Genomic DNA, 25,388 nt, shown 5'->3' with positions numbered 1-25,388 from the left:
CGCAGTGCGTCTGCAGTAGCAGATTTTACATTGGAGTTTATTAAATATAATGCATAACATATATTAAATAGTGCCTCACTCATGGCCTCGTAGAAATTCGATTTTAATTGAATCCCATGGTATGAAGTAGGATTTTACAATAAATGCAGAAAAGAAAGAAGTCTGAAGGCATCGAAAATAACCATATAAGGCCACACGGTGGCAGTAGAAATATACCATTTAATCATGGGAAGAAATCCCAGTTCTGACGCACAGCAGCTCCACGTTGAGATAAGATATTTTTTTATTAGGATTCAAAGTTCGCAGAATACACCCGAACTCACATTCTACCTCCAGTTATCAGTTCAACAGCAATAATCTTAATTCAACGAAGCAATTAATAAAACAAATATATTGATGGATACTTTCACATTAGATGCGATTATCTTTACTGAATTACGTTTTTGCCTGTTTACACTCAAGTTTACAGAAAATCATGAGTTTATTATTCATTCATGATGTATCAAAACCTGATTTTTGTTATGACAGGATAATGACATGAACTAATTTAATTTGGTGTCATTTTTATTTCGGTCCAGAGGACGCATTGAGTGATCAGGGATTTCGCTCCCATGATATTAATAAAGTCTTGCAAATCCTGACTAAACGGGTTTTTCAGAAAAATAAACAGAGCAAACATGATAGTACAAGTGTTTATTTAAGACTTGGTGGGGAGGGTCGGCATAAGTGTCATAACAGTAAAGTGCTGAATCAGAATCTATACTCATGTTAATAACATAACCCATGTTAGTGATATCTCTGATTTATCATCAGAGTACTGGAATGTACAATTCATTACCAGGAATCATTTACCAGCGTTCAGAAACGATTGAGGCCAGGTAAAAGTGGAAAACCATGGCAACAGGCTCTGTTAAACAACATTCACAGTGCCATTTGTTGAATGTTTTCGTGTTATAAAAGGACGTTTTTTTTTATTATTAATTTCCTTGAAGGTATCATAGTATTTCTGGTATACGTTCTAAAGCCTACTTTGACCTGGGGACGACCCCAGGGAACACTAACCCCTGGGCCGGACAATCAAAGTGAATCACAAACCACAAGATGAGAGGATGAACTACCACGACCCCCCCAGCTCCATTCAGACTGCATTCTTCTACTGCAGCATGTGCTGTCGATCAAGATTACCATGTGTTAAGCATTACTGGATACTTAGTAACCTATATAAACTAACATGATTTATACGGTAAGACCAACGTGTGTGTGTGCGTGTGCGTGTGCGTGCGTGTGTGTGTGTGTCTGTGTCTGTCTCTGTCTGTCTGTCTGTCTGTGTTTGTGTGCGTCCGACTCTGTATGAGCGTTTATTTGTTTGCTAGTTTGTTTTTGTGTGTGTGCGTGCGCGTGCAAGCGTGGGTGTGTGCGCACGCACCCGAGTGAGTGCGTGCGTGCGCCCCAGTTTGTGTGTGCGTGCCTGAAGGCGTGCCTGTGAGAGATGGAGGGCCCCGAGTCGGTCTCGGGCCCCTGGACCGGGGATAGTAGGTTCAGTCCACAGCTAGAGGAGAGGGGCTGCGTCTAGAGCTAAGGCTGGGCGTAAGGGGTCTAGAGCCAGCCAGATGTGGGGGAGGTCTAGAGCCAGATGTGGGGGGTCTACAGCCAGATGTGGGAGGGTCTACAGGCAGATGTTGGGGTCTACAGCCAGCCAGATGTGGGGGGTCTAGAGCCAGATGTGGGGGTCTAGAGCCACCCAGATGTGGGGGTCTACAGCCAGATGTGGGGGGTCTACAGCCAGATGTGGGAGGGTCTACAGCCAGATGTTGGGGTCTACAGCCAGCCAGATGTGGGGGGTCTAGAGACAGATGTTGGGGTCTACAGCCAGCTAGATGTGGGGGGTCTACAGCCAGATGTGGGGCGTCTACAGCCAGCCAGAGGTGGGGGGTCTAGAGCCAGATGTGGGGGGTCTACAGCCAGATGTTGGGGTCTAGAGCCAGCCAGATGTGGGGGGTCTAGAGACAGATGTGGGGGTCTAGAGCCAGATGTGGGGGGTCTACAGCCAGCCAGATGTGGGGGGTCTAGAGCCAGATGTTGGGGGTCTAGAGCCAGATGTGGGGGTCCTACAGCCAGATGTCGGAGGTGCAGTCGCCCCCGGGGTAGCGCAGCTCGTGGGCCAGGACCGGGCCGTGGGGCTCCTTCCCGAAGTCCACCAGGAAGTCCTTGTTGAGGACGATCCCCCCGTTGACGTTGTCCACGTCCAGCTGCATCATCACAGAGCCCTCCCTGGAGGAAGGACCCACAGTCAGACACGTTCCCAGACCTGCTTCTCCGACCCAACACCGATTCCTAACTTGAGCATTGCCCGATACTGAGTGCATGCCGATACAGCACCTAGCGTTGGAACTGCTAACAGCACTCGCTCTTATTGAAGGGTTCTCTAGCGATGATGACAGAAACACGCCTTTAAGAAGAACTAGGGGATAGACAGTGAATACAGAAACACGCCATTAAGAAGAACTAGGGGATAGACAGTGAATACAGAAACACGCCATTAAGAAGAACTAGGGGATAGACAGTGAATACAGAAACACGCCATTAAGAAGAACTAGGGGATAGACAGTGAATACAGAAACACGCCATTAAGAAGAACTAGGGGTTAGACAGTGAATACAGAAACACACCATTGAGCAGCACCAGGTGATAGACAGTGAATACGGATACATGCTATCAAGCAGCAGTAGGGGTTAGACAGTGGATTGTGAAACACGCCGCTGAGCAGCGCAGTCAGACAGTGAGTCCGATCCGACCCCGGAGGGGGCCGCTCCGGCCTCCTGGTCTTACTTGAGCATGTCGGGGTAGAACTGCTTGTCCCAGGCGCTGTAGAGAGACGTGGTGACGTACAGCCGCCTACCGTCCAGGCTCAGCTGCAGCATCTGGGGAGACCCCTGGATGCGCTTACCCTGGGAGACACACACACACACACACACACACACACACACACACACACACAGACAGATACACACTCACACACACACACACACACACACACACACACACACACACACACACACACACACACACACACACACACACACACACACACACACACACACACACACACACACACACACACAGATACACACACACACACACACACAGATACACACAAATACACAGATACACACACACAGACAAACAGATACACACACACACACACACACACACACACACAAAATCCTAAACATACACAAACACACAGATCCAACATCCTGCCTCATTCCATACTAACAACCTCAAAACAACATTGTCGTACAGATAAGGTTTAATCCTTTGATCAAGTGGATGAGGGTTGGGGGATCACATGCATGTCAACACACACCCAACCACACAGGAAACACTGCTTCTGACCCCACTTCAGGTCATGACTGACAGTACAGTCAAGTCTTCAGGTCACAACAGGTATGATGTTTGTACTTCGTCCGGGCACTTAAAAAAATAGTGCTTAGCGTCGTGTAGCATCTTATCCCAGCTATCGGGGAATGGGTTAACCTAGTGATTGCTAATGCTTGGCACTTGGTTCCATGAACATCCTTACTGTACCGACAGAGATATATTGCTGTTCCTCTTGATGTATGTACTGACTGTAAGTCTCGGGATAACAGCGTCTGATGAACGCCCTCAAAGTAAACGTCATGACAGACAGGACAGACACGTGTCAGGGGGTGGCAGTGATGGATGGGGGTCCCCTGAGGGGGGGGGGGGGTTCTGTTTACCTTGATGACGCAGGGGGGGGGCTGCTCCCGGTCCTCGGGGTCCTCCAGCACCCGCACAGCCCCGTCGCTCTGGATGCTGCCCCCCAGGAACGCCTGCAGGGTCAGAGAACCAGTCAGGGAGACAGACAGACAGACAGAGAACCAGTCAGGGAGACAGACGGACGCACAGAGAACCAGTCAGGGAGACAGACAGACAGACAGAGAACCAGTCAGGGAGACAGACGGACGGACAGAGAACCAGTCAGGGAGGCAGACGGACGGACAGAGAACCAGTCAGGGAGACAGACGGACGGACAGAGAACCAGTCAGGGATGCAGACGGACGGACAGAGAACCAGTCAGGGAGGCAGACGGACGGACAGAGAACCAGTCAGGGAGGCAGACGGACGGACAGAGAACCAGTCAGGGAGACAGACGGACGGACAGAGAACCAGTCAGGGAGACAGACGGACGGACAGAGAACCAGTCAGGGAGACAGAAGGACGGACAGAGAACCAGTCAGGGAGACAGACGGACGGACAGAGAACCAGTCAGGGAGACAGACGGACGGACAGAGAACCAGTCAGGGAGGCAGACGGACAGACAGAGAACCAGTCAGGGAGGCAGACGGACGGACAGAGAACCAGTCAGGGAGGCAGACGGACAGACAGAGAACCAGTCAGGGAGGCAGACGGACAGACAGAGAACCAGTCAGGGAGGCAACGTTAAAACCTCATCCCAGACGTTATTGAAGAGCTCACCTGGCCGACCAATCGCGGCTTGCTCCTGTCGGTGATGTCATACTGACGGATGTCTCCGTGCAGCCAGTTGCTGAAGTACAGGTAGCGGTCGTCCAGGGAGATGAGGATGTCCGTGATGAGACCTGCAGCGACACAGCTCAGCCAATCAGAAGGTCTGCTCTCTTGCACGTGCTCAGACGCAACCCTGCAGCCGTTGGTGCACGCGGCATGTGGCTCAGGTGCTTGAGCGGTTGGTTGGTGACCATAAGGTTGCTAGTTTGATCCCCGGCTCATCCTAGCTGAGTGTCGAGGTGTCCCTGAGCGAGACGCATCACCCTGACTGCTCCTGACGAGCTGGCTGTCGCCCTGCGTGGTCGACACCGCCGTCGGTGTGTGAATGTGTTGTGAATGGGTGAATGTTGGGCTATATTGCAAAGCGCTTTGAGCATACATGTGTGGAGCATATGTAGTTCAGAGAGCATGTGTAGAAGGTGTATAGCAGGGGTTCTCAAAGTTTTGACAACGGAGGGCCAATTTAGGAACCAGAAATTTGACTGAGGGCCGCCAAAGGAAAAAAAAACATTGCACCGTGGACCTCCGGGTGTGAGGTCAAGTGAGGTCTAAATCACGAAACTGAGGTTCAGCCTTTCAAAGTAATGTACAGTCGGATTAAAACTAACAAATGTAAAAGGATTTAATTAAAGCTAGAGAGAGTCGACTTTTCTCTTTATATTTATTTATATTGTTTAAATTAATATTGATATAATAATAAAAAATAAAAACGTTTTTTTTTTTTTTTTTTTTTTAGAACTTACATAATTATGTATGTCATTGCGGGAGTGTGTATAGAGTGTGTATAGAGTGTGTATAGAGTGTGTATAGAGTGTGTATAGAGTGTAACTGGTGGAGAACGACTCACTTGGCATCTCTGGCATCGCCCAGCCCTCCACCTTCTTACTGGGAACCTTGATCACCAGCTCTGTGGTCCAGTCTCCCTTCTGGAGACACACACACACACACACACACACACACACACACACACACACACACACACACACACACACACACACACACACACACACACACACACACACACACACACACACACACACACACACACACACACACACACACACAGGGATACAAAGACGCACACAGACACAAAAACCCACATATACTTAAATAAACAAAGTTCAAGTTGTGTTATTCAGGTTTGAATTGGGATCTACTGGGTTCCACTAGAATTGACCGGGTTCTATTGGGACCCACCAGGATGGACTTGCTTCTATCGGGATTAAATCGATTATAATGTGTTCTACTGGGATCCACTGGGATCTACACAGTTCTGCCCGGTTCTACTGAGTTCTACTGGGATCCACTGGATGTACACGGTTCTGCCCGGTTCTACTGAGTTCTACTGGGATCCACTGGATCTACACGGTTCTGCCGGTCCTCCTTGGTTCTAAAGGTCACCTGAATACTACCTCAGGGTACTACTGGTACCCTGAGCTCTACTGAGATCTAGTGGGATCTACTGGGTTCTACACGGTTCTGCCTGGTCCTCCTTAGTTCTTAAGGTCACCTGAGCTCTACTGGGATCTACTCGGATCTACTGGGATCTACTGGAATCTACTGGGATCTACTGGGATCTACACGGTTCTGCCTGGTCCTCCTGGGTTCTATCGGGTTCCACCTCAGGGTCCTACTGGATCCCCCGGCGTTCCCCCGGCGTTCTCCGGGGTCCCGCCCGGTCCTGCGTGCCTCTAGCGCCCCCCTGTGGCTCACCTTGGTCCTGAAGAAGCGGTAGACGGTGGAGCCCAGGGCGCAGCCCACGTAGCCCTCGGCGGCGCTGGGCTCGTGGAGGAAGCGCACCTCCAGCGGCACGGCGCCCTCCATGCCCAGGTCGATGCTCTGCAGCTTCTCGCGGCTGGTCCAGTCCCACACGTGGATGCTGGTCCCGTAGAGGCCTGCGGGGGCAGCAGAGACGGGACAAAGTCGTATTTAAAATATTTTTTTTAGAATAAAAAATAATAATAGGGCTGGGCAACGATTGAAAGTTTTAATCGAATTGTATTGGTGAGTTAACCCGCGATTAATCACACTTTTAAAATTCTATTTTAAAATCCACTCCAATTGAAGTTAAATGAGATGTCAAATGGAAGGACACATTATCTGTCAGGGTGTGGGTGTCTCCCTGTGTTTCCCTCCTGTGTTGATTACTGTTCCCTCCCCTAATGTGTCTCAGCTGTTCCTCGTTGTGTTTGTTATTTAAGCCCTCGTCTTTCCTTTGTTCCTGGTGCTGTCATTCTGTTAGGGGGTGCGTGCAGGCAGGCAGGCAGGCAGGTAGGTGCAGACGGGTAGGGAAAAACGGCACTTTATTTCTGCCAAAAGGCTAAGGCAAGGAGCAAGGAGCAAGGGAACACAGGTAACCACAGAGAACACGCAGGACCAACAAACCACAATGACAGCACCAGGAACAAAGGAAAGACAAGGGCTTAAGTAACAAACGCAACGAGGAACAGCTGAGACACATTAAGGGAGGGGTACTGTCATGGTGTGTTTCCCTGTGTTTCCCTCCTGTGTTGATTACTGCTCCCTCCCCTAATGTGTCTCAGCTGTTCCTCGTTGCGTTTGTTACTTAAGCCCTTGTCTTTCCTTTGTTCCTGGTGCTGTCATTGTGGTTTGTTGGTCCTGCGTGTTCTCTGTGGTTACCTGTGTTCCCTTGCTCCTTGCTCCTTGCCTTAGCCTTTTGGCAGAAATAAAGTGCCGTTTTTCCCTACCCATCTGCATCTGGGTCCTACCTGCCTGCCTGCACGCACCCCCTTAACATTATCATTCATACCAAAAACTAGACTAGTGATCTTGGGGGAGTTTTATTGACTCACTCAGTGTGGGTTGCATATGAAACTTACGGAACACCACCGATTTGGGAATTGTAAACAGGTAGTCTATTACTAAAATTGGCGACGAACAGTTACTACACGTGTACTTAAATTCAAATAAGTAGTAATAAAAAAAAAGAGAATGTGCGTTAGTGCATCAATTTGTATTAATCGCGTTAAAATAAGATTGCGTTAACGCGGGCGTGTCGACTATCGTACCGCATGAAAAGCGGCGAAGACTTATCGCCGTATCGATATCATCATTTTTTCAATAAATTTTTTTTAAAAGACGACTAACTGAAAAACTCAGTTTGAACCATGAATAAAGACACGGTCCAAAATGGGATGGATGAGAGTGTGTGTTTGGCTCTCAGTCGTCTATGGGCTGGCATTTAGGCTGCCTGCCACGTATGCAAACAGCAGCAATAGAGCACTTTGGTCGCTGTGTTTAGACTACTTGTACGGTGAGCCACTCCTGCCAAACGCCATCTGGCAGAATCGGTACGTCCTCGGACGTCATCTTCACAAACGGTCTTGGTTTAACGGATGTTAAAGTGAAGCCAGGAGAGTTGACCACGAAGCTTTGATTCCCGGACAGCTATCGTCGTTTAAAACGACCTTCCCTCTACCTTACCTTCCCCTTCCCCTCCCCTCCCTCCCTCCCGGAGGTCCCCCAGAGTGGGGTGTGGAGCCCAGTGGGGGGGGGGGGGGGGGGACAGGCGACCCACCTTCCTTGACGTGCTGCATGTCGAAGCCCTTGGCCAGGGCCTTGGGGGCACCCCACTCGGTGCTGATCATCACGTTGTGCCGCGGTTGGTACCAGAAGTCGTAGCCAAAGGCCGTGGCGTCGCCCGGCTTCTCCCAGTTCCCCAGTACCTCGAAGGACTCCCCGTCCAGCAGGGCAAACCCACCTGGGAGGGGGGGGGGGGGGAGAGGCCCGGTGAGGACATGGCTTCGGCACAGGTTCTTGGAGCAGCACAGGTTCTTCAGCACAGGTTCTTGCAGCAGAACCTCAGTCCTAGAACGGACCCTGGGCAAGTTCTCTTGGAAGCCGGGTTCATTCATTCAAGAGCTCCGGTCAAACATCGTCTAGATGTGTTCGGTGAAGTCATGAGGTGTGGTGGTGTGGCTGATACAGTGGTGCTTATGGAACACAGATTTGGCTTCTACGTCAGAATGCCTCATGGGATTTTTGGAGAGCAATACTGTCCCATTCTGACTCCAGAGAGTTGTAGTGCTTTGAAACCATAAATCAAGAATTTTGGAATCCTATCTTTAATAGCCTATGTTTAATATGATTTAGAGGGGGACAATTAGTTAGGTTTTAATAGCTAGCAATTGTTTAATCACGGATGCTAAATTATTCTGTCTTTAGTTGTGTTTTCTTTTTTGAACGTATGTGCTGGCAATGGAAAGTATTCACTTGTACATTTACAAGATGGAACACATTTGACGTTGACCTCGAACCTGGCTCTAGATTTGTTATGGTTATGATGTCATTACGGGAAAGTAAAAAAAGTTAAACATCGACTTGGCGGTTTTGGCAGGAGCTACCTTTGCCATTGCCAGACGGGTCTCCGATGCAGCCGATCATGATCTGCCCATTGCCCAGGCAGTGGCTGGTGTGAGGGTTCGCCAGACCACACTTCCACATCAGCTCCGTGGGCTCCACGATCTGAAAGAACCGAACCGAACGCTCAGCTGAGGAACGTCCTCAGGCTCAGCTCAACACCCCGCACCCCTCAGTGCTTGTGAAACAAAACACAACCCAGAGGACATGTCCACAAGAGGGTGTCTGGGCATGTTTGCATGTCTGATTAAATGATAATCGGATTGGCTTCATTCCCTCTTTAGGTCAAATGTCTGAACCCAGTCTGGGATGCGTCATCAAAAGGAGGTATAAATGTATAATCCGATTATATATTTTTTTAGGTGTGGGAGCGTGACACCTTAAGCTTCTGCTTTCTGTGTAATCATGAGGCGAACATGAAGTACTGCCAAAAGTCAGGCATTACGCTCTTCAGCAACAACCTGCAATTTACCAACAACCAACTGACAAACAAGTCTATATTATTAACAGAGGTGCAGCCCTGAAAATTCTAATTGCTTCTCGGTAAACTAATTATCATCTCAAATTTGAAATAACATTCATAGCAGTTCTACGACTTTAGAAATAACTGAGTCTGACTTTTTCTTTGAAACCGTTGGATCACAGTGTGTTATTAACGGGATTAAGCTGGGTGCTCCTCTTTCAAACTCCTTCCTGCAGATAATCTCACACCGAGTTTCCCATGGAACCCCAGGTCAGGGCAGGCCAGCCTGCCAGTACTGCCACGGCCGTGAGGGAATGCAAAACATCTATCGTTGAAGCTAGTACAAACACGCATGCACGTACCTACACACACATACACTCATTTTATATTCCTAACTGCCTTTTTCCTCCTCGAGGAGAGACCAATCAGAAGAAGGGTGGGAGGGGTTTGAACTGAATCACACGGCTGTAAGTCAAGCCCCGCCCCCAGGTGGAAGAGTACGTGTTTGGACTGTGGATCCGAGTTAATAAATGACTAGCTGATAACCAACCTACACTAAATGGGGTAAAGACCAAATAAAGTCTCAGAGACGGTCCAAAACAATCTGTGACGAGGTCCATCGCTAGACGCCCTGTCGGGGGCTTCCACACTCCCACCTCCACCTAGCTGACCTTAACCGGACCCCTCCAGACAGAAGGACGCTGGTGGGGGGGGGGGGGGGGGGTGCAGGGAGCCGGTTTATTGCACAGTGGTTGGACAATGATACACGACACAGGCAAACTCAAACACGGTTGCAAAACCTAATCTCCAAGAGAGAGCCACAATGCCCAAAGGAGAATGTGCTGAGGCCGCCGAAGAACTGGACATGGTCTGGGTGAAGTTCAGATGAAGTCCAGATGTCTTGGTAAAGAAGTCAGTGGCTTCTGACTTGTTCCAGTTCAGAGAACCGTCAGACCGGCCGCTTCAGTATGCAATCCACTCTGATTGGTTGACCAAAGGCCTCAGGCCAAGGTCTGGTGAAGCCACCAGTTCAGGGAAAAGGAGAGGAACCGAGTGGACCATAATCAAGATGGTTCGTGAAGCAAAACTCTCTCAGGAAAGGCAGTGCCTCCAGCTTCAAAAAGGGGAAGACAAGGCCAACAAGTTGCACAAGTCCCGGACGGACCAAGGCATCCTCTGAGTGGGAGTCGATTTACTCCTGCTGCCCTACAACCACATGGGGAGCATCCAGTAATCTGCCCAGAGACACGTGTCAGCATTTCTCCTCAAGCACTTTCATGAGAGACCTCTCCTGCAAGACAGCGCCACACCACAAAACCAGTGGAAGCTGGAAAAGGTTTTGGAAGTGGACCCAGGGAAGGATGGAATAATGGGAATACTTGAGTTACTCATCAGCAACTCTTGATTCAACTAGTCAGGCTTATTCGGACGACAACAGTGTTGAAAGCACACTGCAGAAATAACGTGTTTATATGCAGCATGTTTGTCCTTCCAAGTCATTCTAAGAAATCCCTGTTTTGGTGGGAGCGTAGCTCCCTCACATTGTTAGTTCAATATCTGGTTTCTGTCTTGCTGTTGTATTTGGTTCCCATCTGTAAACGGAGCATTCTTAGGGGCGGAACTAAATGACCATGGATTTAGCGTTGAGCGCCGTCGTGGTTAATTGACGCACTTCTGACGGAAAAGAGCAGAATGGCAATCATACTGTCAATCATGCTGTCGTGTGTAGGCCAGGAGACAACGCTACATGCATGTCTAAAAAGCCACCGCTTAACCGGTAGCGGTTTATTGGGTTGTCAGAAAGGCAGCCAAGAAACTGTCAATCATGGCTACTGGTGTTGTGTTCCGAAAAGAACAAGGAATGAAAGATAAATTGTTTTGGATGTCAAATATAAATTAACATGTACGGACCTTATCAGAGTTTATAAACAACTGAGGGATCAGATTGATGATCAGATTTCCTTCTTTGGAACCGTTGGAAGGAACATAACTGGAACAGTGTGTTCCCTCTTGTGTTCACTCAGATAACCTCCCTTTGAGATGGTTCTTGACAGAGGTTAAAGGGAGTCATACAAAGATGTATGGCCAGTAAAGGCCCCCTGTAAAGGTGATTCAGGGCTATAAAAAGAGAACTGACTTGACCTGGTTCAGACCCAGTGTGTGAACGGCTGTGATCTCTGGCCTGACTGCCATCAATGAAAGATAAGCATAATATATTTAGAACTTGTTGTAGTTATAGTTTTTATGTTTCATCAGGGCTGTGTACTGCCAAGGACCTCCTCATTTGAAGCGCGGTACGTGGGTCGCACTGTGATACAATTATGTTCTCATCTCCTTCTCCGGTGGGTTCCTCTTTACTTTGACCGACTACATGAATATTAATTTATACTTTAAGTAAACGATAGATATTTGAGCAAAGATGACCGCCTAGTGTGAACCTTTCTACACGTACAAAATTAATTGTGCGCTCCCACAGACCTCGTGACCTTGTGACCTCCCCCCCGGCCTCGTGACCCCCCCCCACGACCTTGTGACCCCCCACCGACCTCGTGACCTTGTGACCCCCCCCACCGACCTCGTGACCCCCCCCCACCGACCTTGTGACCCCCTCCCACCGACCTCGTGACCTTGTGACCCCCCCCACCGACCTCGTGACCCCCCCCACCGACCTTGTGACCCCCTTCCACCGACCTCGTGACCTTGTGACACCCTCCCACCAACCTCGTGACCTTGGGACCCCCCGACCGACCTCATGACCCACTCCCACCGACCTTGTGACCTTGTGACCCCCCCACCGACCTTGTGACCCGCCCCCACTGACCTTGTGACCCCCCCCCCCCCACCGACCTTGTGCATGCGTGGCGCCCGGGGGTCCGTCGCCACGTCGACCACGTAGATGCGGGAGGAGATGAGCGCCGGGAGGATGAGGAGGCTGCGGCTCTTGGTGGCGTCGCCGTGGCAACTGCTGCATGCGTTCCAGCCGGTGTGGTGCAGCTCGTCACGGAGGTTAGGCACCTCCAGCCGGTGGATCACCTGGGTCAAAGGTCAGCCGCATAGTGAGGAACACTGAGGGTGAGGGGGGTCAAAGGTCAGCCGCATAGTGAGGAGCACTGAGGGGGAGGGGGGGGTCAAAGGTCAACCGCATAGTGAGGAGTACCGAGGTGGGGGGTCAGGAAGAGGGGTCAAAGGTCAACTACATACTGAGGTGGGGGGGGTCAGGAAGAGGGGTCAAAGGTCAACTACATAGTGAGAGGGGGGGTCAGGAAGAGGGGTCAAAGGTCAGCTTTCTATTGAATATTTCAAGTTTATAACAATTTTAAAAAATGTATGGTGGCTGCCATGTGACCGAGCCAGTGAGGCCAGGGAGGGTCAACCCTATTCCAGGGGGAAAGGTTTTAGATTTTTTTTTAGGGGTGTAGGGGGCTGAGGGGGATACGGGGTTTAGGGGGTACGGGGGTGTAGGGGGGTAAGGGGGTACGGGGGTTTAGGGGGGTGAGGGGGGTACGGGGTTTAGGGGGTACGGGGGTGTAGGGGGGTAAGGGGGTACGGGGGTTTAGGGGGGTGAGGGGGGCACGGGGTTTAGGGGGTACGGGGGTGTAGGGGGTACCTGGCAGTAGGTGGGGGACTTGGGGTCCACGTCCACGGTGGCCAGGTAGTCTGGCTTCATGAACTCTGTGTTGCGGTAGATACAGGGCAGGTAGACGATCTGCTCCCTGGGGCCTGGGGAGGGAGGGGGGAGGGGAGTGGAGGGGGGAGGGGAGAGGAGGGGGGAGGGGGGGAGAGGGAGGGAGGGGGAGGGGAGTGGAGGGGGGAGGGGAGAGGAGGGGGGAGTGAGGGAGAGAGTGGGGGGCAGAAAGAAGGTTTCTCAGATTCCTATAATGTTCCAGTCTTCACTCATTGCTGCTCACGCTACATTACATCGTACCGTGCAAAAGCCAGTATCCTTCCTATTTCACTTTTTATTTGCTTTGACTACGCACTGTATGAACCCCGTGAGGGGGGTGGGGGAGAGAGAGAAGGAAAGAAAGAAAGAAAGAAAGAAAGAAAGAAAGAAAGAAAGAAAGAAAGAAAGAAAGAAAGAAAGAAAGAAAGAAAGAAAGAAAGAAAGAAAGAAAGAAAGAAAGAAAGAAAGAAGAAAGAAAGAAAGAAAGAAAGAACGAACGAAAGAACGAAAGAAAGAAAGAAAGAAAGAAAGAAAGAAAGAAAGAAAGAAAGAAAGAAAGAAAGAGGGATTCACTGTTTAATTGATGACGCAGATCGGTATGTCAGGTCAAGTCTCATCCTCAGCCCTCCATAATTCACAGAGCGTGGGAGGGTCGCCCATCGGAGGTCCACGATGTCCAGACTCTGTGTGCTCACTCCTCTGGTCACCCTTATGGGTGAGACCATACAAGAAACTGAAGGCCTTCAACACTGAGTCAACAAGTGAGCTCACTGCGCACCGAACGCTTGGTTTGAACCTAGCGACCGGTACTTGGGGAGTTTGTGGTCCAGCTGCTGGGATCGCTGATGACTAGTTGTTAGGAAATCATTCGACTTGGTTTCCCATAACCAGGCGTGAGTCAGATCTGAGAAGAATTGGGAAGTTTGTGGGTCGGGTTGAATTTTAACCGCAAAGTTGCAAGTGCAATCCCTGGCTCCCTCCTAGAGTGTCGAGGTGTTCCTGAGCCAGGCGAGCTGGCTGTCGCCCTGTGTGGTTGACTCCGTCGTCGGTGTGTGGGAATGGTTGTGAACCGCTTTTGAGTAAAAGTGTCTGCGAGTAGTAAATGTGAGAAGTGCAGTGAAGAGAGAGTGACAGTTGGACGGGCCGGCTCACCCTTCATGGCGTCCAGGGGTGTCTTGTATCCCGGTCCACAAGAGTGACAGGCTGCTGAGCGGGAACACAGAGCAGAAACATCTCACGGGTTTAGAGGACGCCCGGCTGGTGGGTCCTGACGTGACACTCAAAACATCCGAGGTGAACGGGAGAGCAGACTCTTAAAGGAGGCGCTGTGTTATTCGTATGTCGCGACAGCTCGGATTAGCACATAGTAAACATCTGCAGATCACATGACCCCGAGGGACCAATGAGACGAATAAACAGGTTCAGGGTTAGGACGGTTTATACCAAGTAGATAGTTCACCATGAAAACAATGTTAGATAATGTAAATAAACCATGAATAGGCCCCACTGCTATTGGCCCTCGGTAATAGAGTTGCACTTGAACTTCGTTAGCAGTTTGTCAACGTTTACGTTTGAGTCTAATAAAAACCAAACCCCCCCCCCCCCATTAAGTTTACGATCATCCTGGAATTTCAAACCGATATCTTCCCCATATAAGGGGAAAATATGTTTCATGTTTCATCACAATTATCTTAAGTAAAAGTTTATGGATCTGACTTACTAGTGAACTTTCTATTGAACATTTCAAGTTTATTAAAATTGTATAGCCAATTTGCCATATAAAACTTTTTTTTCTGTGCTTACGTTTTTCAACCACTGGGGTTTTACGAAAAGTACAGTGTACAGGGACGGTTGTAACATGTCTTAATTATACATAATTAATCAATCAAATACTCAAATGAAAAGCTTATCCATCATTCACTTCATGTGACTTTAAATGTATATAAATGTATATATATATATATATATATATATATATATATATATATACCTGGCTCAGGGTCGGTTGTAACCAGGCGTTACAACCGACCATGTCTCACCTTAAGTGAACCATCCTGACTGCTAGTTTGACTCACTAAAATAGAAACGTCAGTCAGTCATTTCTATTTGAGTAATACTTCTACACATTTGTGTGTATGTCAGGAGGGACAGTAATATCTAAAGAATACATCTGATAGAAAATATGCATTTTGACCAAGAAGAATACCCCTTTTTTTCCCCTGGAGGTCTTAATGTGATTCCGGTTTTCCAATGGGTCTACTGTTCTGCGGGTAAGAGGAAGATCTAAATAAGGACATGCAGAGGAAGCAGTGGCGGCTCGCCCATAGGGGGCGTTGGAGCGCCGGCCTCCCACCAACCTGCCTGCAGGGTTTTTTCCGATAATGATTAAGGTGACCCATTCAATAGGTGCATTAAGCAGGACAGTATCAATTTGTTGTTAGATGAATAACTCATAGAGAGATCCTTCTTGTGTCCACTAGATTGTAACTCCATAAACAAAAATGGTGTAGCTCCACAGTTAATTATTTTCATGAATCTAAAGTTGTATGAGAAAATATGTCTGGCAACAACATAAAGACAGGGGCAGCATGTCAAGTCAAGAATGTATTGACTGACCTTGAAAGTATTGTCTTACAAAAGTAAAATAAGCTATTAAAGTGTTACATAGTAATACAATCATTTTACATTCCTCAACATTGCACAAACAATGTCTTTTCATGCACAAATAAAATACAAAATCAGCTGAAAATACGGCATCTTGGTATTTGTTCAGATTGTAGGTTCAAGAGCTTTCATAACCTTTGCAACATTTCAATTGGCAGTGCAGTCAAACTATCTTGGAGTTGTTGGAGCTGACTGAGATGGGATTTACGGCTATTGGGAGGGAGAACATTTGCGTTTACATGACACTCAAGAATGTCACCAGTTGATACCCACGCAGTGCTGTCTGGTCTGTCAATAAATACTTAACTTGTAATGCTGCCCCTGTCTTTATGTTGTTGCCGGACATGTTTTCTCCTGTTTAGCTATTTTACATCATAGGCCCACTACATTAGATTCATGTAAATAATTAACTGTGGAGCTGCTATTTATTCTACTTTTCTATTTAGTGCACCTATTGAATGGGTCTCCTTAATCATTATCAGGAAAGTATAGCCCCACCCGAGATTTTTTTCAGGAGCCGCCACTGAGGGGAAGGGTGTTATATCTTGCTTGTTTCTGATTAGAGGTATTCAAGGTGTAACCACTGTACCTGGTCTCTATCGGTTGAACTACATTGCATACAAATTAATTTGTCATTAATGTCTAGAATGCATTACTCATGGGACAAAACAAAATTTTCTTAATAATCAAGCTCAATATGCATTTCCTTTAAGATCAGAATTTAGAATTGATTAAATAATCGGTCAAATGAATGCACCTCCTATAGGAATAATCCTGCAGCTTTCATTTGTCACCACTGCAAAATCCCTCATAGAAACTGTGGAAAACCTCAACCAAGACCAAATTCCAAAATGTTAGTCAGCCAAAACCAAGTGCCAGAACCAGAAACAAAAGTTATGCACAAGTGAGCTGGATTCTAAGAGCTAGCTCCAGCAGGGAGAACACACGTTGCATCAGGCAGCCTCAGTGGAAAGGGAGATCAACCCAGGTCCATGAACTGACCGGTCTTGGACTTGGACGTGGTGATCCGCCTCCGGCTGTAGTGCTTCTCAAAACATGCATTTCCCATATAGATCGGGATTTAGGATTGAATCAAATGTGTGTCAAATGCGCCTCCTATCATTAATTGATCACAGCCGTTATTTTCCCAGGAAACTGGTCAAATCGAGGACTTAGACGCAATAAAAAATAAAAAAAAATCGTCCAAAAGCAAGTGCTAAGCCTATCTCCTATCAGAATCCCGGCACCGGTTAGTAGCGCTTCATGCACTCGCTCAAAACAGGACGCTCTAAGAGGAAATATGAATTAAACAAAGTCCAAACACTGACCCATCGTGGAGCTGGAGGAGGTGATCCGGAGAAAGGGGTCCGTTTGTAGGGCAGTGCGGTCCGGGTCCGAGGCTATGCACCCGGTGGGGGGCGGAGCAGCAGTCGGTACCCCGGCCTGGCGAATGGGCGTCGAGGATAAAGCGCAACCCTTACGAAAAAGGTTGCTCCAGTGAATTGGTAATAGCTGTTATGCCAGTCATGCAATGTTTGCAAGTTTTTGTTTGGATCTGCAGGAAGGCACGTCTTTGCATTTGAGTGATAGGGATAGGGCCTGCTTGCATAACGCAGACCACCGGACATGGACTCTCTGGTGGAAGCTGCTGGCAGGAAGCCAGCATCTTCAAACTTGGAACAATTTGAAACTTTCTGAACACTTTCTGGACTTGTTGATTGCCTTATGTTTAGCAGCCAAAGTGTTTAGAGAGACTGGACATCGAAGTTAAGCTATATTAGTTTAGAATTAACAAGAGAGACTGGACATCGAGGTTAAGCTATAGGCCTATTAGTTTAGAATTAATTATTAATTCGTTGTAGGCTGCACATAATAATCGAAGAAAAAGAGAGAATAGACATTGAGGTTAAAAAATATTAGTTTAGAATGAATTATTATTAATTCGTTATATGCTGCTCATAATAATCGAAAGGAAAAATAACCATATTTAACACTCTGCAATGCATTAGGTGCAAGGCACCGAATGATACTGGCAGATTTATTATTAGTCCGCCACATTTGTTAGTTGGGCTTGTTCCCCCGACTCACTTTTGACCCTAAAAATACTATTTCTATATCTCAAGCCCAATTTGTCGGAAATGTGCCCTCACACGATGCATCTTCTAAAGCCTTCTAACGTTACCTCTTTCAACATGAAGGTCCCCACACGATTTCCCCCGCATTTCTGCGTTTTTATGCAAAATAGCTTTGTTCCACATTCCAAATGATATTACATGATTTATTCCACATTCCCAAGCCCCTTGTCGAATCCGAGAAGCCCAATGTCCCAGAGAATAAACGGGATCAAACCAGTTCTGAAGCTCTAGACCGTGTGGCCCGTGTTCTTAAGTCCTTAAGGAACTTAAGGACCTGTCAAGAACTTATGGAAAGGACGCACGGATGACTCCCGTTAAGCGCTCTTCAAACTAAACGGGGGTCGTGTTTCTAGAGCCCGCAGGGACAGCAGAGAGGAGCCTTATCGGTGGAAGCTCATCACTGCCAATTAAAGTCTCATTTAGTTTATGGAAATGTAAAAACCATTACATTAATAATATTGAAACATTACTCTTTTAAAATGAGGTATTTTGCATTTATTCGATTTGAATTCACCTCTTCCCATTTAAAATAGCCTAGGGGCGTTTCAAGTTGTAGCCTTCTATTAAAAAAAGCACGCGTTTAATTACATTTTTCGATGTTTACTAATTCCACAAAAATTCAGGTTGCAGATAGGCCTACTTGAAACGTGATAGTCGCGACTCGTTTTCAAGTGGTCCAGCCATGAAAACTCTTAACTTGATTAACAGACATTCACCGGCCAGGCCTGAGCGATATAAAAAAGACATGGACTGGGCCCAGATCCTCAAGGATGTGCTTTCCTACCAGAGGGTTGTGCATCGATTCAACGCTTTATCGGTCGATGATTGACATCATCTCCATCCCAGATGAAAACCTCCCCGTCCAAGGCTGCCTTATCTCCAGCAGTAGGGCGCTTTGGCCCTCCACGGACCACCATGGGTTAACTAACGCAGCGCTGGACATCTCACCGCGACCTCCAGAACGTCTCCACCACTGCTTCCCCCCCCCTCACCCCCACCCCCCCCCCCCCCGTCCTGGCAGCGTGCGGCTGTATTGATTTCATTTTGCGCATTCGCTGAAAGAACACTTGTAGAACATGATCGCAAACAATATTGCGTTCGGATAAATCCATCCAGTCTGCGCGATACCACCCCCCTCGTTTTTCTAGGAAATATTTTTTATCGTTTCCGGCATCAGGACAGAGTATTTCTCCTCCCATGATATTTAAGGAATGAGAAAGACATTTCTTCCCTGAATCACAGATGTATACATCCACCATCTGGTAATGGCATACAGCCAAACTGGGAGTTGGCGGTTTTTATATTTTAATGGAGATGGAAAAACATTGAACCTGACCATTTAACTAGACTTCACACGTCAACATAAGAACACATGAACACATGAACGAATTAATCACCAAGCACCAGAGTACAAAAAGACACCAATCCTTTATTTCAGATAATTAGCACCAAGGTGTCATCGAGTTGAACACCAGGGTTATTTAACCCTCCAGTGATGTTCCCGAGACAATAGGAGGTCAACAGGAAGGAAGAGACAGACACAGACACCTCATTGTCAATGTTAACACAGGGACTGGTGTTGGGAGCCCGGACCGGCCCCAGAACCTTTCAGGCACCCTGAATGGTTTGTGTGTGTGTGACGCCTGCACTCCAACTCTCATCTTCATCCCTGGCCCTCAGCCCTCCCCCGCTATAGCTTCCCCTCCTCCTCCTCCTCCACCTGTCCGCCACTCTTGGAGGAGGTGCCGGCCTTCTGCTCCTCGCCGCCTCCTCCTCCTCCCCAGTAATGAACCTCCTCCTCCTCCTCCTCCTCCTCCTCCTCCTCCTCCTCCTCCGGTTCCTCCGTCTTCACGGGGAGCGTCTCTTCGGGCTCCTGGTCCTCGGGACACAGCATGGCGAAGGCCAGGCTCCGGATCAGCTCCTCCCGGCTCTCCCCCTCTCCCTCTCCCCCCCCCGCCCCCTCCCCCTCCCCCGCCCCCTCCCCCTCCCCGGGGACCAGGCCCGTGAGGCGGAACGAGGCCCTGATCAGCGAGGGCCGGTCCCGGAGGACGTTCAGGGCGTCCTGCAGCCAGCCGCTCAGCCGCTGGCGCGCTGCGCCTGCGTGCTCCGCCGCCTGGGGCCCGGCGCTGAGCCTCCGCCAGCGCGCCACCAGGAGGCGCTGCAGCACGGGCAGCGCCGCCACCCGCAGCGGCTGCAGCCGCAGGCCGCAGCCCGACGGGATCATGGCGGGCAGCGTGCGCGTGCGGCCCAGCGCCTCCAGGAAGGCCTCGGCCACGTGGTCGCGGTGGCGGTCCAGCACCAGCAGGCGCTTGCGGTGGTGTTGCCCCCGCCCCCCGCCCCCCGCCGCCGGGGGGGCCGAGGCGTGGGGCCGCCACACGCGCTTCACCCACACCTCCAGGCCCTCGGCCGAGGTGAAGCCGTGGGGGTCCGTCTCCACCAGGAACGAGGAGGGGGGGTCCGAGGCGTCGTCCAGGGGGCCCCCCAGCCGGGTGGGGTCCCAGAGCAGCACCAGGGCGGGCAGCAGCGTGCCGTCGGCCAGCGCCGTCAGGTAGACGGTCAGCAGGGGCGTGCCCGTGCCGCTCAGCCGCAGGGCGTGGCTCCGGAGCGCGGGCGGCGAGCCCCTCGCCATCAGCCCGCGGTCCAGGAACACGCTGAGGCGCGTCACGCCCGCCACCGCGCTCGGCGCGATCTGGTTGAAGGTCACCTGCCGGCGGGTGAACTCGGTGAAGCTGCGCACGCCGGCCGCCATGAGGGCGGGCAGCGGCGGGAGGGGGGCGTGGCCGGGCGCCGGCGGGCCCAGGCCGTGCCGCAGCATCAGGCCCACCGCCCAGTTGTACGAGATGCGGAAGGCGTCGGCGAACACGCCGTTGTTCTTCAGCGTGGCGGCGTGCTTGAAGAGCCCGCCCTCCGTGACGGGCAGCTGCTGCTCCCGCATGAACCACACCCACTCCAGCATGTGGTCCTCGCCGGGCTCCGCCCCCACGCCCGCCGACGCCCCGCCCCAACGCCGCCGAGCCTGCTCCACCCACGCCTGGACCTGCGCCAGCTCCACCACGAACTCGCAGGCCGCGTGCTGCAGGCCGGAGCACAGCGCCACCAGGCAGACGCGCAGCTGCCGCGCGCCCAGCCCGGCCGCCGCCGCCGCGGCGCCCCCTGCAGGCCTGGAGGTCTCGGCGCTCGCCGCGGCCGCCACCCGGCGCGCTACGGCCGCCGCCCGGCTCCCTACGGACGGCGTCCGGCGCGCCGCGGCCACCGGTGCTTCTTCTTTTACTCTCTCGGCCTCAGCTGACCGTGGGACCAGCTGCCCGGCGCCCCCTGCAGGCCCGGAGGCCCCGGCGCTCGCTGCGGCCGCCACTGCCTCTTCTTCTTCTTCTCTCTTCGGCTGGTGAGGCGTCGCTGCCTCAGCTGCCAGGTACTCCATCTCCTCGTCTTCCGGTCTGAAGGTGTAGCGGAGAGGGTCAGCCTTTTCCTCCGTCACTGCTTCTTCGTCGTCGGCCGCACCCGCCAGGAACTCCTCCTCCTCGTCTTCCGGTCTGAAGGTGTAGCGGAGCGGGTCAGCCTTTTCCTCCGTCGCTGCTTCGTCGTCGTCGTCGTCGGCCTCACCCGCCAGGTACTCCATCTCCTCGTCTTCCGGTCTGAAGGTGTAGCGGAGCGGGTCTGCCTCTTCCTCCGTCACTGCTCCTTCGTCTTCGTCTTCGTCGGCGGCCTCGTCTTCGTCGCCCTCCTCTTCCTCTCGGTCCTCGGGGACGTCGGGGCGGTCCTCGCGGGGCGTCGCCGCGGTCCTCTGGACGACCTGGCCTTCTATCTCGATGGCGCCGCTGTTGGGGGAACAGAGGACGGGCGTCCGTTAAACACGAGAGGAGGAAGCGGTTTTATAACGACAACAATGAGACACGGAGATAAGGATACAGGCGGGAACAGAGAGGAATCAAGGCAGAGACCAGACAGGACGTCGTTAAAAACAAGTCTAAACTGTTCCTCTCCTTGTCACCACTGTATAAAAACTCATCGTGTGTCATATCTAGGGATGCACCCAAAATTCGGCGACCGAAAATGGCCCAAAACTAAATTTTCGGTTTCGGCCGAAGGAGTAAAAAAAAGAATGAATGAAATGAATGAAAAACAGCAAAAGCCACATTCGGTATTTGGTTTCGGCTTTCGGCCAACTGTTTCAGTATATTCGGTTTTGGCCAAGAATTTTCATTTCGGTATGTTTCCCATACATAGACCATTGTGTGGCGCGGCGCCACAGAATCAACATCGAGCGCCACGAATTGATTACGTTTTTTTTTTTTTTTTATAATTTTTTCTCTTTTTTTTTTTTATAACGTGAATGCCAGTCGAAACTAGATGGAAAAAGTGTGTGGTTCAAAACGTGAACCAGCTTTTACTTCTTCGCCACCTACAGAGTTTGTTATGGACGATCGTTCTAAACCCCGATGTTATTCCCCGTAGACATTAGACCGAGGGAACCGGAGCCTCAGAGGCGGGACTTATTCTTCAGAGGTCTATACAGTCAAACAAAAGAGCCGTTGTAAAGAAGGAACAAGATGATATTTACACATCAGATATGACACACAATATAAAATACCGTTTTTATACAGTGGCGAGGAGCGGAATAGTTTAGACTTGTTTTTTAACGACCTATTCTTCAGAGGTCTATTAACAGACAATGTGGCACAGAAGAGGCGTCAATTAGCATGAACCGTTAGGAAGGCCGGGTGGGGGGAGGGAAAACCTGGGAATGGAGACCGGGGAAGTCGAGGTAGAACCTGGGAATGGCACATCTTTTACAGAAACCCTTACCTTATTTTGTCTCGGGTGAATCCAACGCTGGGGGAGACTGTGAAACCAAACAGAAGAAGGATGTTTTCAATGAAAATAAATCCGGATGACGACATTAAAACACAGCTTCTACATGGGACCAGCAGTCCTTTGTTTCAGATCCCTGCAGCATGTGGGGGACATCACTCTCTCTCCTCCCATAACAGTCCCGGGTTCAACCAGTTGGATTTAAGAATTGCACAGAGCCAGTGGGCCCAGTTCAGCTGGAGTTAGGAACACTGGGGAGTTAAGAGAAATGTTTCCCCAGAAGGAGGGGTTTCATAGGGAAGCAGTTGTTATCTCCATGGTAACGGCCCACAGCAACCTTACGACAGGTTTAGTTTTTTTTTGCCAGACTTTACTTCGCCATCTGTCTTGTGGCCTACTTTTTATTATTTTTTTAAGGAGTGATTTTGCATTTTTATGCCTCATTCATGAAGCTAGACAGGAAATATTTGCTCCAAAATCCAAATATCGATATTTTTGTTCAAAAATAATGCGCTCATCACACAAATGGAGGAAGTTAGCTAGCCAAAAACATGCAACTGCTAAACTCAGATTGGACCGTGGATAAAGACCCAAGTCCCCCATTTCCGGGTCATTCTGTATTCATCGTTAGACATATATCATGATGCATCGTTATACAATTGACTAACAACAGATCATCTCAGAGCCGCCGTATCGTGATATTACTGCCATCGCAGCCCACGGATCACGCATCGTATGGTGTGGTACCCCGTGCTTCCCAACCCGGGTCCCCGGGGGGTCTACTGACCTTTGGTGGGGGGGTCGAGGGCGTGGAACTCCCAGAAGCAGCTGGTCTGCGTGCAGAGGTTGACCTTGCAGGCCGAGCAGCCGTACACACTCTCGTGGCGGCCCTGCTTCGGGTCGCAGTTCTTACACCGCCGCGTCCGGAAGCTGATCCTGGCCATGCGGTGCACCTCCTTCAGCGGGTCCCCCTCCGCCTCCTCCTCGTCCCCCCCGTCCCCCCCGCCGCCGCCGGGGGGCTCCAGGCCCGGCGGCCGCTGGTAGCACCGGGCCAGCTGGGTGCCCAGACGGCGGCGGAACTTGAGCTGCGAGAAGAGGCCGCCCTCCACCCAGCACGGCGGGTTCCTCTTGCGGCTCTCGCGCAGCACGATGAAGGCGTTGGCCACGCTGAGGTTGAGCAGCAGCCAGAAGAGGCTCCGCCAGTGGCGGTCCCGGGGCACGCCGCCCAGCGGGTTGCAGGCCTGCAGCTGCTTGCAGATGTCCACGCCGCGCATGTTCTCCTGCAGCAGCTTGAAGGCCATGGGCCGGGCCAGCGGGTCCAGCGTGCCGGCCTCCGTCTGCGACCGCCGCCACACCGTGTCGCAGCTGCCCGCCACGGCGTTGGTGCAGAGGCAGCCCATCTCCTTGGCGTCCCGCCAGCGCGTGGCCAGCAGGGGGCCGCAGCGCCACTGCAGGAAGTGGCCCGGCGTGGTGAGGTCGCCCTCCCGCCACAGCGTCTCCGGCAGCACGGGGCTGCGGACGGGGAAGGAGCTGGAGGCGTACACGCCCTTGAGGAGCAGCTGGCACATGAGCTTGGGCGAGGCCAGGGCGTTGGCCAGGTACAGCCGGTGGTTCTTGTCGTGCAGGCCCCTCATCAGCCGGGGGACCACGGCCAGCCCCAGCGCCTCCCCCCCCTCCTCCGCCGCCTCCCCCCCCCCCCTTGTGTGCAGGTGCAGCCGGTGGCAGTAGCCCGACTTGGAGTCGCACAGCAGCCAGATCTCGGGCGGGGCCTGGCCGTCGGGGGGGTCGCCGTCCCGGTCCTCCAGCGCGGGCAGCAGGGTGCGGTCGACGCTCAGGTGGCAGTTGGGCCGGTACACCTTCCACATGGCCTCGCCCAGGTGCTTCAGCATGGGCCGGAGGACGCCCAGCGCGTCCGCGGGGTCGCCGCAGCCGCCGCCGCACACGCGGTCCGCCAGCAGGCTGCCCGGCCGCACGTTGGCCGCGATCTGCTTGAAGCGCCGCAGGCTCATGGCGCGGTCCACGTGGTCGCACTGGGGGAACCGGACGGGGTCCCAGTACTGGGCCAGGTCGGCCAGACCGTGCACCCCCATGAGGATGACCAGGCCCAGGAAGGCCTTCAGCTCGGGGACGCCCAGCGGGGTCCAGTTGGGGGCGGGCGCGCCCAGGTAGCGGCAGGTCTTGACGTGCGCGTTGGTCTCCTTGGCGATGAGCTCCAGCAGGGGCTCGGGGTAGGCCAGCAGGAAGTAGTCCATGGCGTCGGCGTTCTGGGCCAGCGTGTGGCGGGGGCCGCGGGCCTGCTTGAAGGCCAAGGGCCGCCGGCACACGGGGCCGCCCGGGGCCCGGGTCCAGGACAGCGGCCCCGGGTCCGGGCGGTCGCTGGGCGGGAGGGGCTCCGGGAGGCCCAACAGGAGGTCCGGCTCCTTCGGGGTGGCTGGGGGGAGATGGGCAGCGGTCAGGGGGGGGGGGCCGTGGTCAGATAGATGCATCAGTCAGGCACTTTGTGTATTTTACTCATTTATGTATTTAATCTTTTATCTCCTCTCCGAAGCCAACTGGACTGATTTCAAAGTCTTTATTTCAATATATTCCTCTATATTCCTCCTATATTACTATTTTTTATCTATTATTGTGCATGGTGATGTCTGCAATGTGTGTGTGTTTTTATGCCCCTGTCAAAGGCAAATTTCCATTTTTATGTAAAGTTTGATGGACATTAAAG

The 25,388-nt window shown here is 51.4% G+C and overlaps 2 protein-coding genes across 6 annotated transcripts in view; both read right to left on the bottom strand.

Annotated features, from left to right (window-relative positions):
* Positions 1–723: 723 nt before the first annotated feature.
* On the bottom strand, positions 724–18,671 carry selenbp1 (selenium binding protein 1). Of its 5 annotated transcripts, none has more exons than XM_056591949.1 (13): positions 18,642–18,671; positions 17,051–17,165; positions 14,211–14,264; positions 13,002–13,114; positions 12,242–12,427; positions 8,916–9,036; positions 8,090–8,272; positions 6,265–6,446; positions 5,399–5,477; positions 4,501–4,622; positions 3,762–3,854; positions 2,830–2,948; positions 724–2,271 (listed from the first exon to the last, which is right to left on the bottom strand). In XM_056591949.1, the coding sequence occupies exons 1-13, from the start codon at positions 18,654–18,656 to the stop codon at positions 2,109–2,111; spliced, it is 1,545 nt and encodes a 514-aa protein (XP_056447924.1). In that variant the 5' UTR covers positions 18,657–18,671; the 3' UTR covers positions 724–2,108. The 5 variants fall into 5 exon arrangements, with proteins under 5 accessions (XP_056447924.1, XP_056447922.1, XP_056447923.1 ...); XM_056591947.1 differs by lacking the exon at positions 18,642–18,671 and adding an exon at positions 17,905–17,931 and having other exon boundaries at positions 17,051–17,198; XM_056591948.1 differs by lacking the exon at positions 18,642–18,671 and adding an exon at positions 17,905–17,931 and having other exon boundaries at positions 14,211–14,261; positions 17,051–17,198.
* A 525-nt stretch (positions 18,672–19,196) lies between these two features.
* The window catches only part of pogzb (pogo transposable element derived with ZNF domain b), a 32,619-nt gene continuing 26,427 nt past the window's right edge, over positions 19,197–25,388 (bottom strand). Inside the window, exons 15-18 of the mRNA XM_056592343.1 lie at positions 23,457–25,100; positions 22,664–22,700; positions 19,854–21,675; positions 19,197–19,205 (exon numbers count right to left, since the gene is read on the bottom strand). Of these exons, the coding sequence (XP_056448318.1) occupies positions 19,197–19,205; positions 19,854–21,675; positions 22,664–22,700; positions 23,457–25,100 (3,512 nt within the window). The remainder of the gene's footprint in view (positions 19,206–19,853; positions 21,676–22,663; positions 22,701–23,456; positions 25,101–25,388) is intronic.

This window comes from Gadus chalcogrammus, chromosome 6 (genome assembly GCF_026213295.1).
Source record: "Gadus chalcogrammus isolate NIFS_2021 chromosome 6, NIFS_Gcha_1.0, whole genome shotgun sequence".
NCBI lineage: Eukaryota > Metazoa > Chordata > Actinopteri > Gadiformes > Gadidae > Gadus > Gadus chalcogrammus.
The sequence above is the reverse complement of the archived record's forward strand: the minus strand, read 5'-3'. Positions and strand labels throughout refer to the sequence as shown.

Coding starts and splice junctions, on each gene's coding strand:
- selenbp1 (XM_056591947.1), bottom strand. Junction 9,037..12,241: donor GGGCGCCACGCATGCACAAG/GTCGGTGGGGGG, acceptor CGGTTCTTTCAG/ATCGTGGAGCCCACGGAGCT. Junction 5,478..6,264: donor ACCGCTTCTTCAGGACCAAG/GTGAGCCACAGG, acceptor GTGTGTCTCCAG/AAGGGAGACTGGACCACAGA.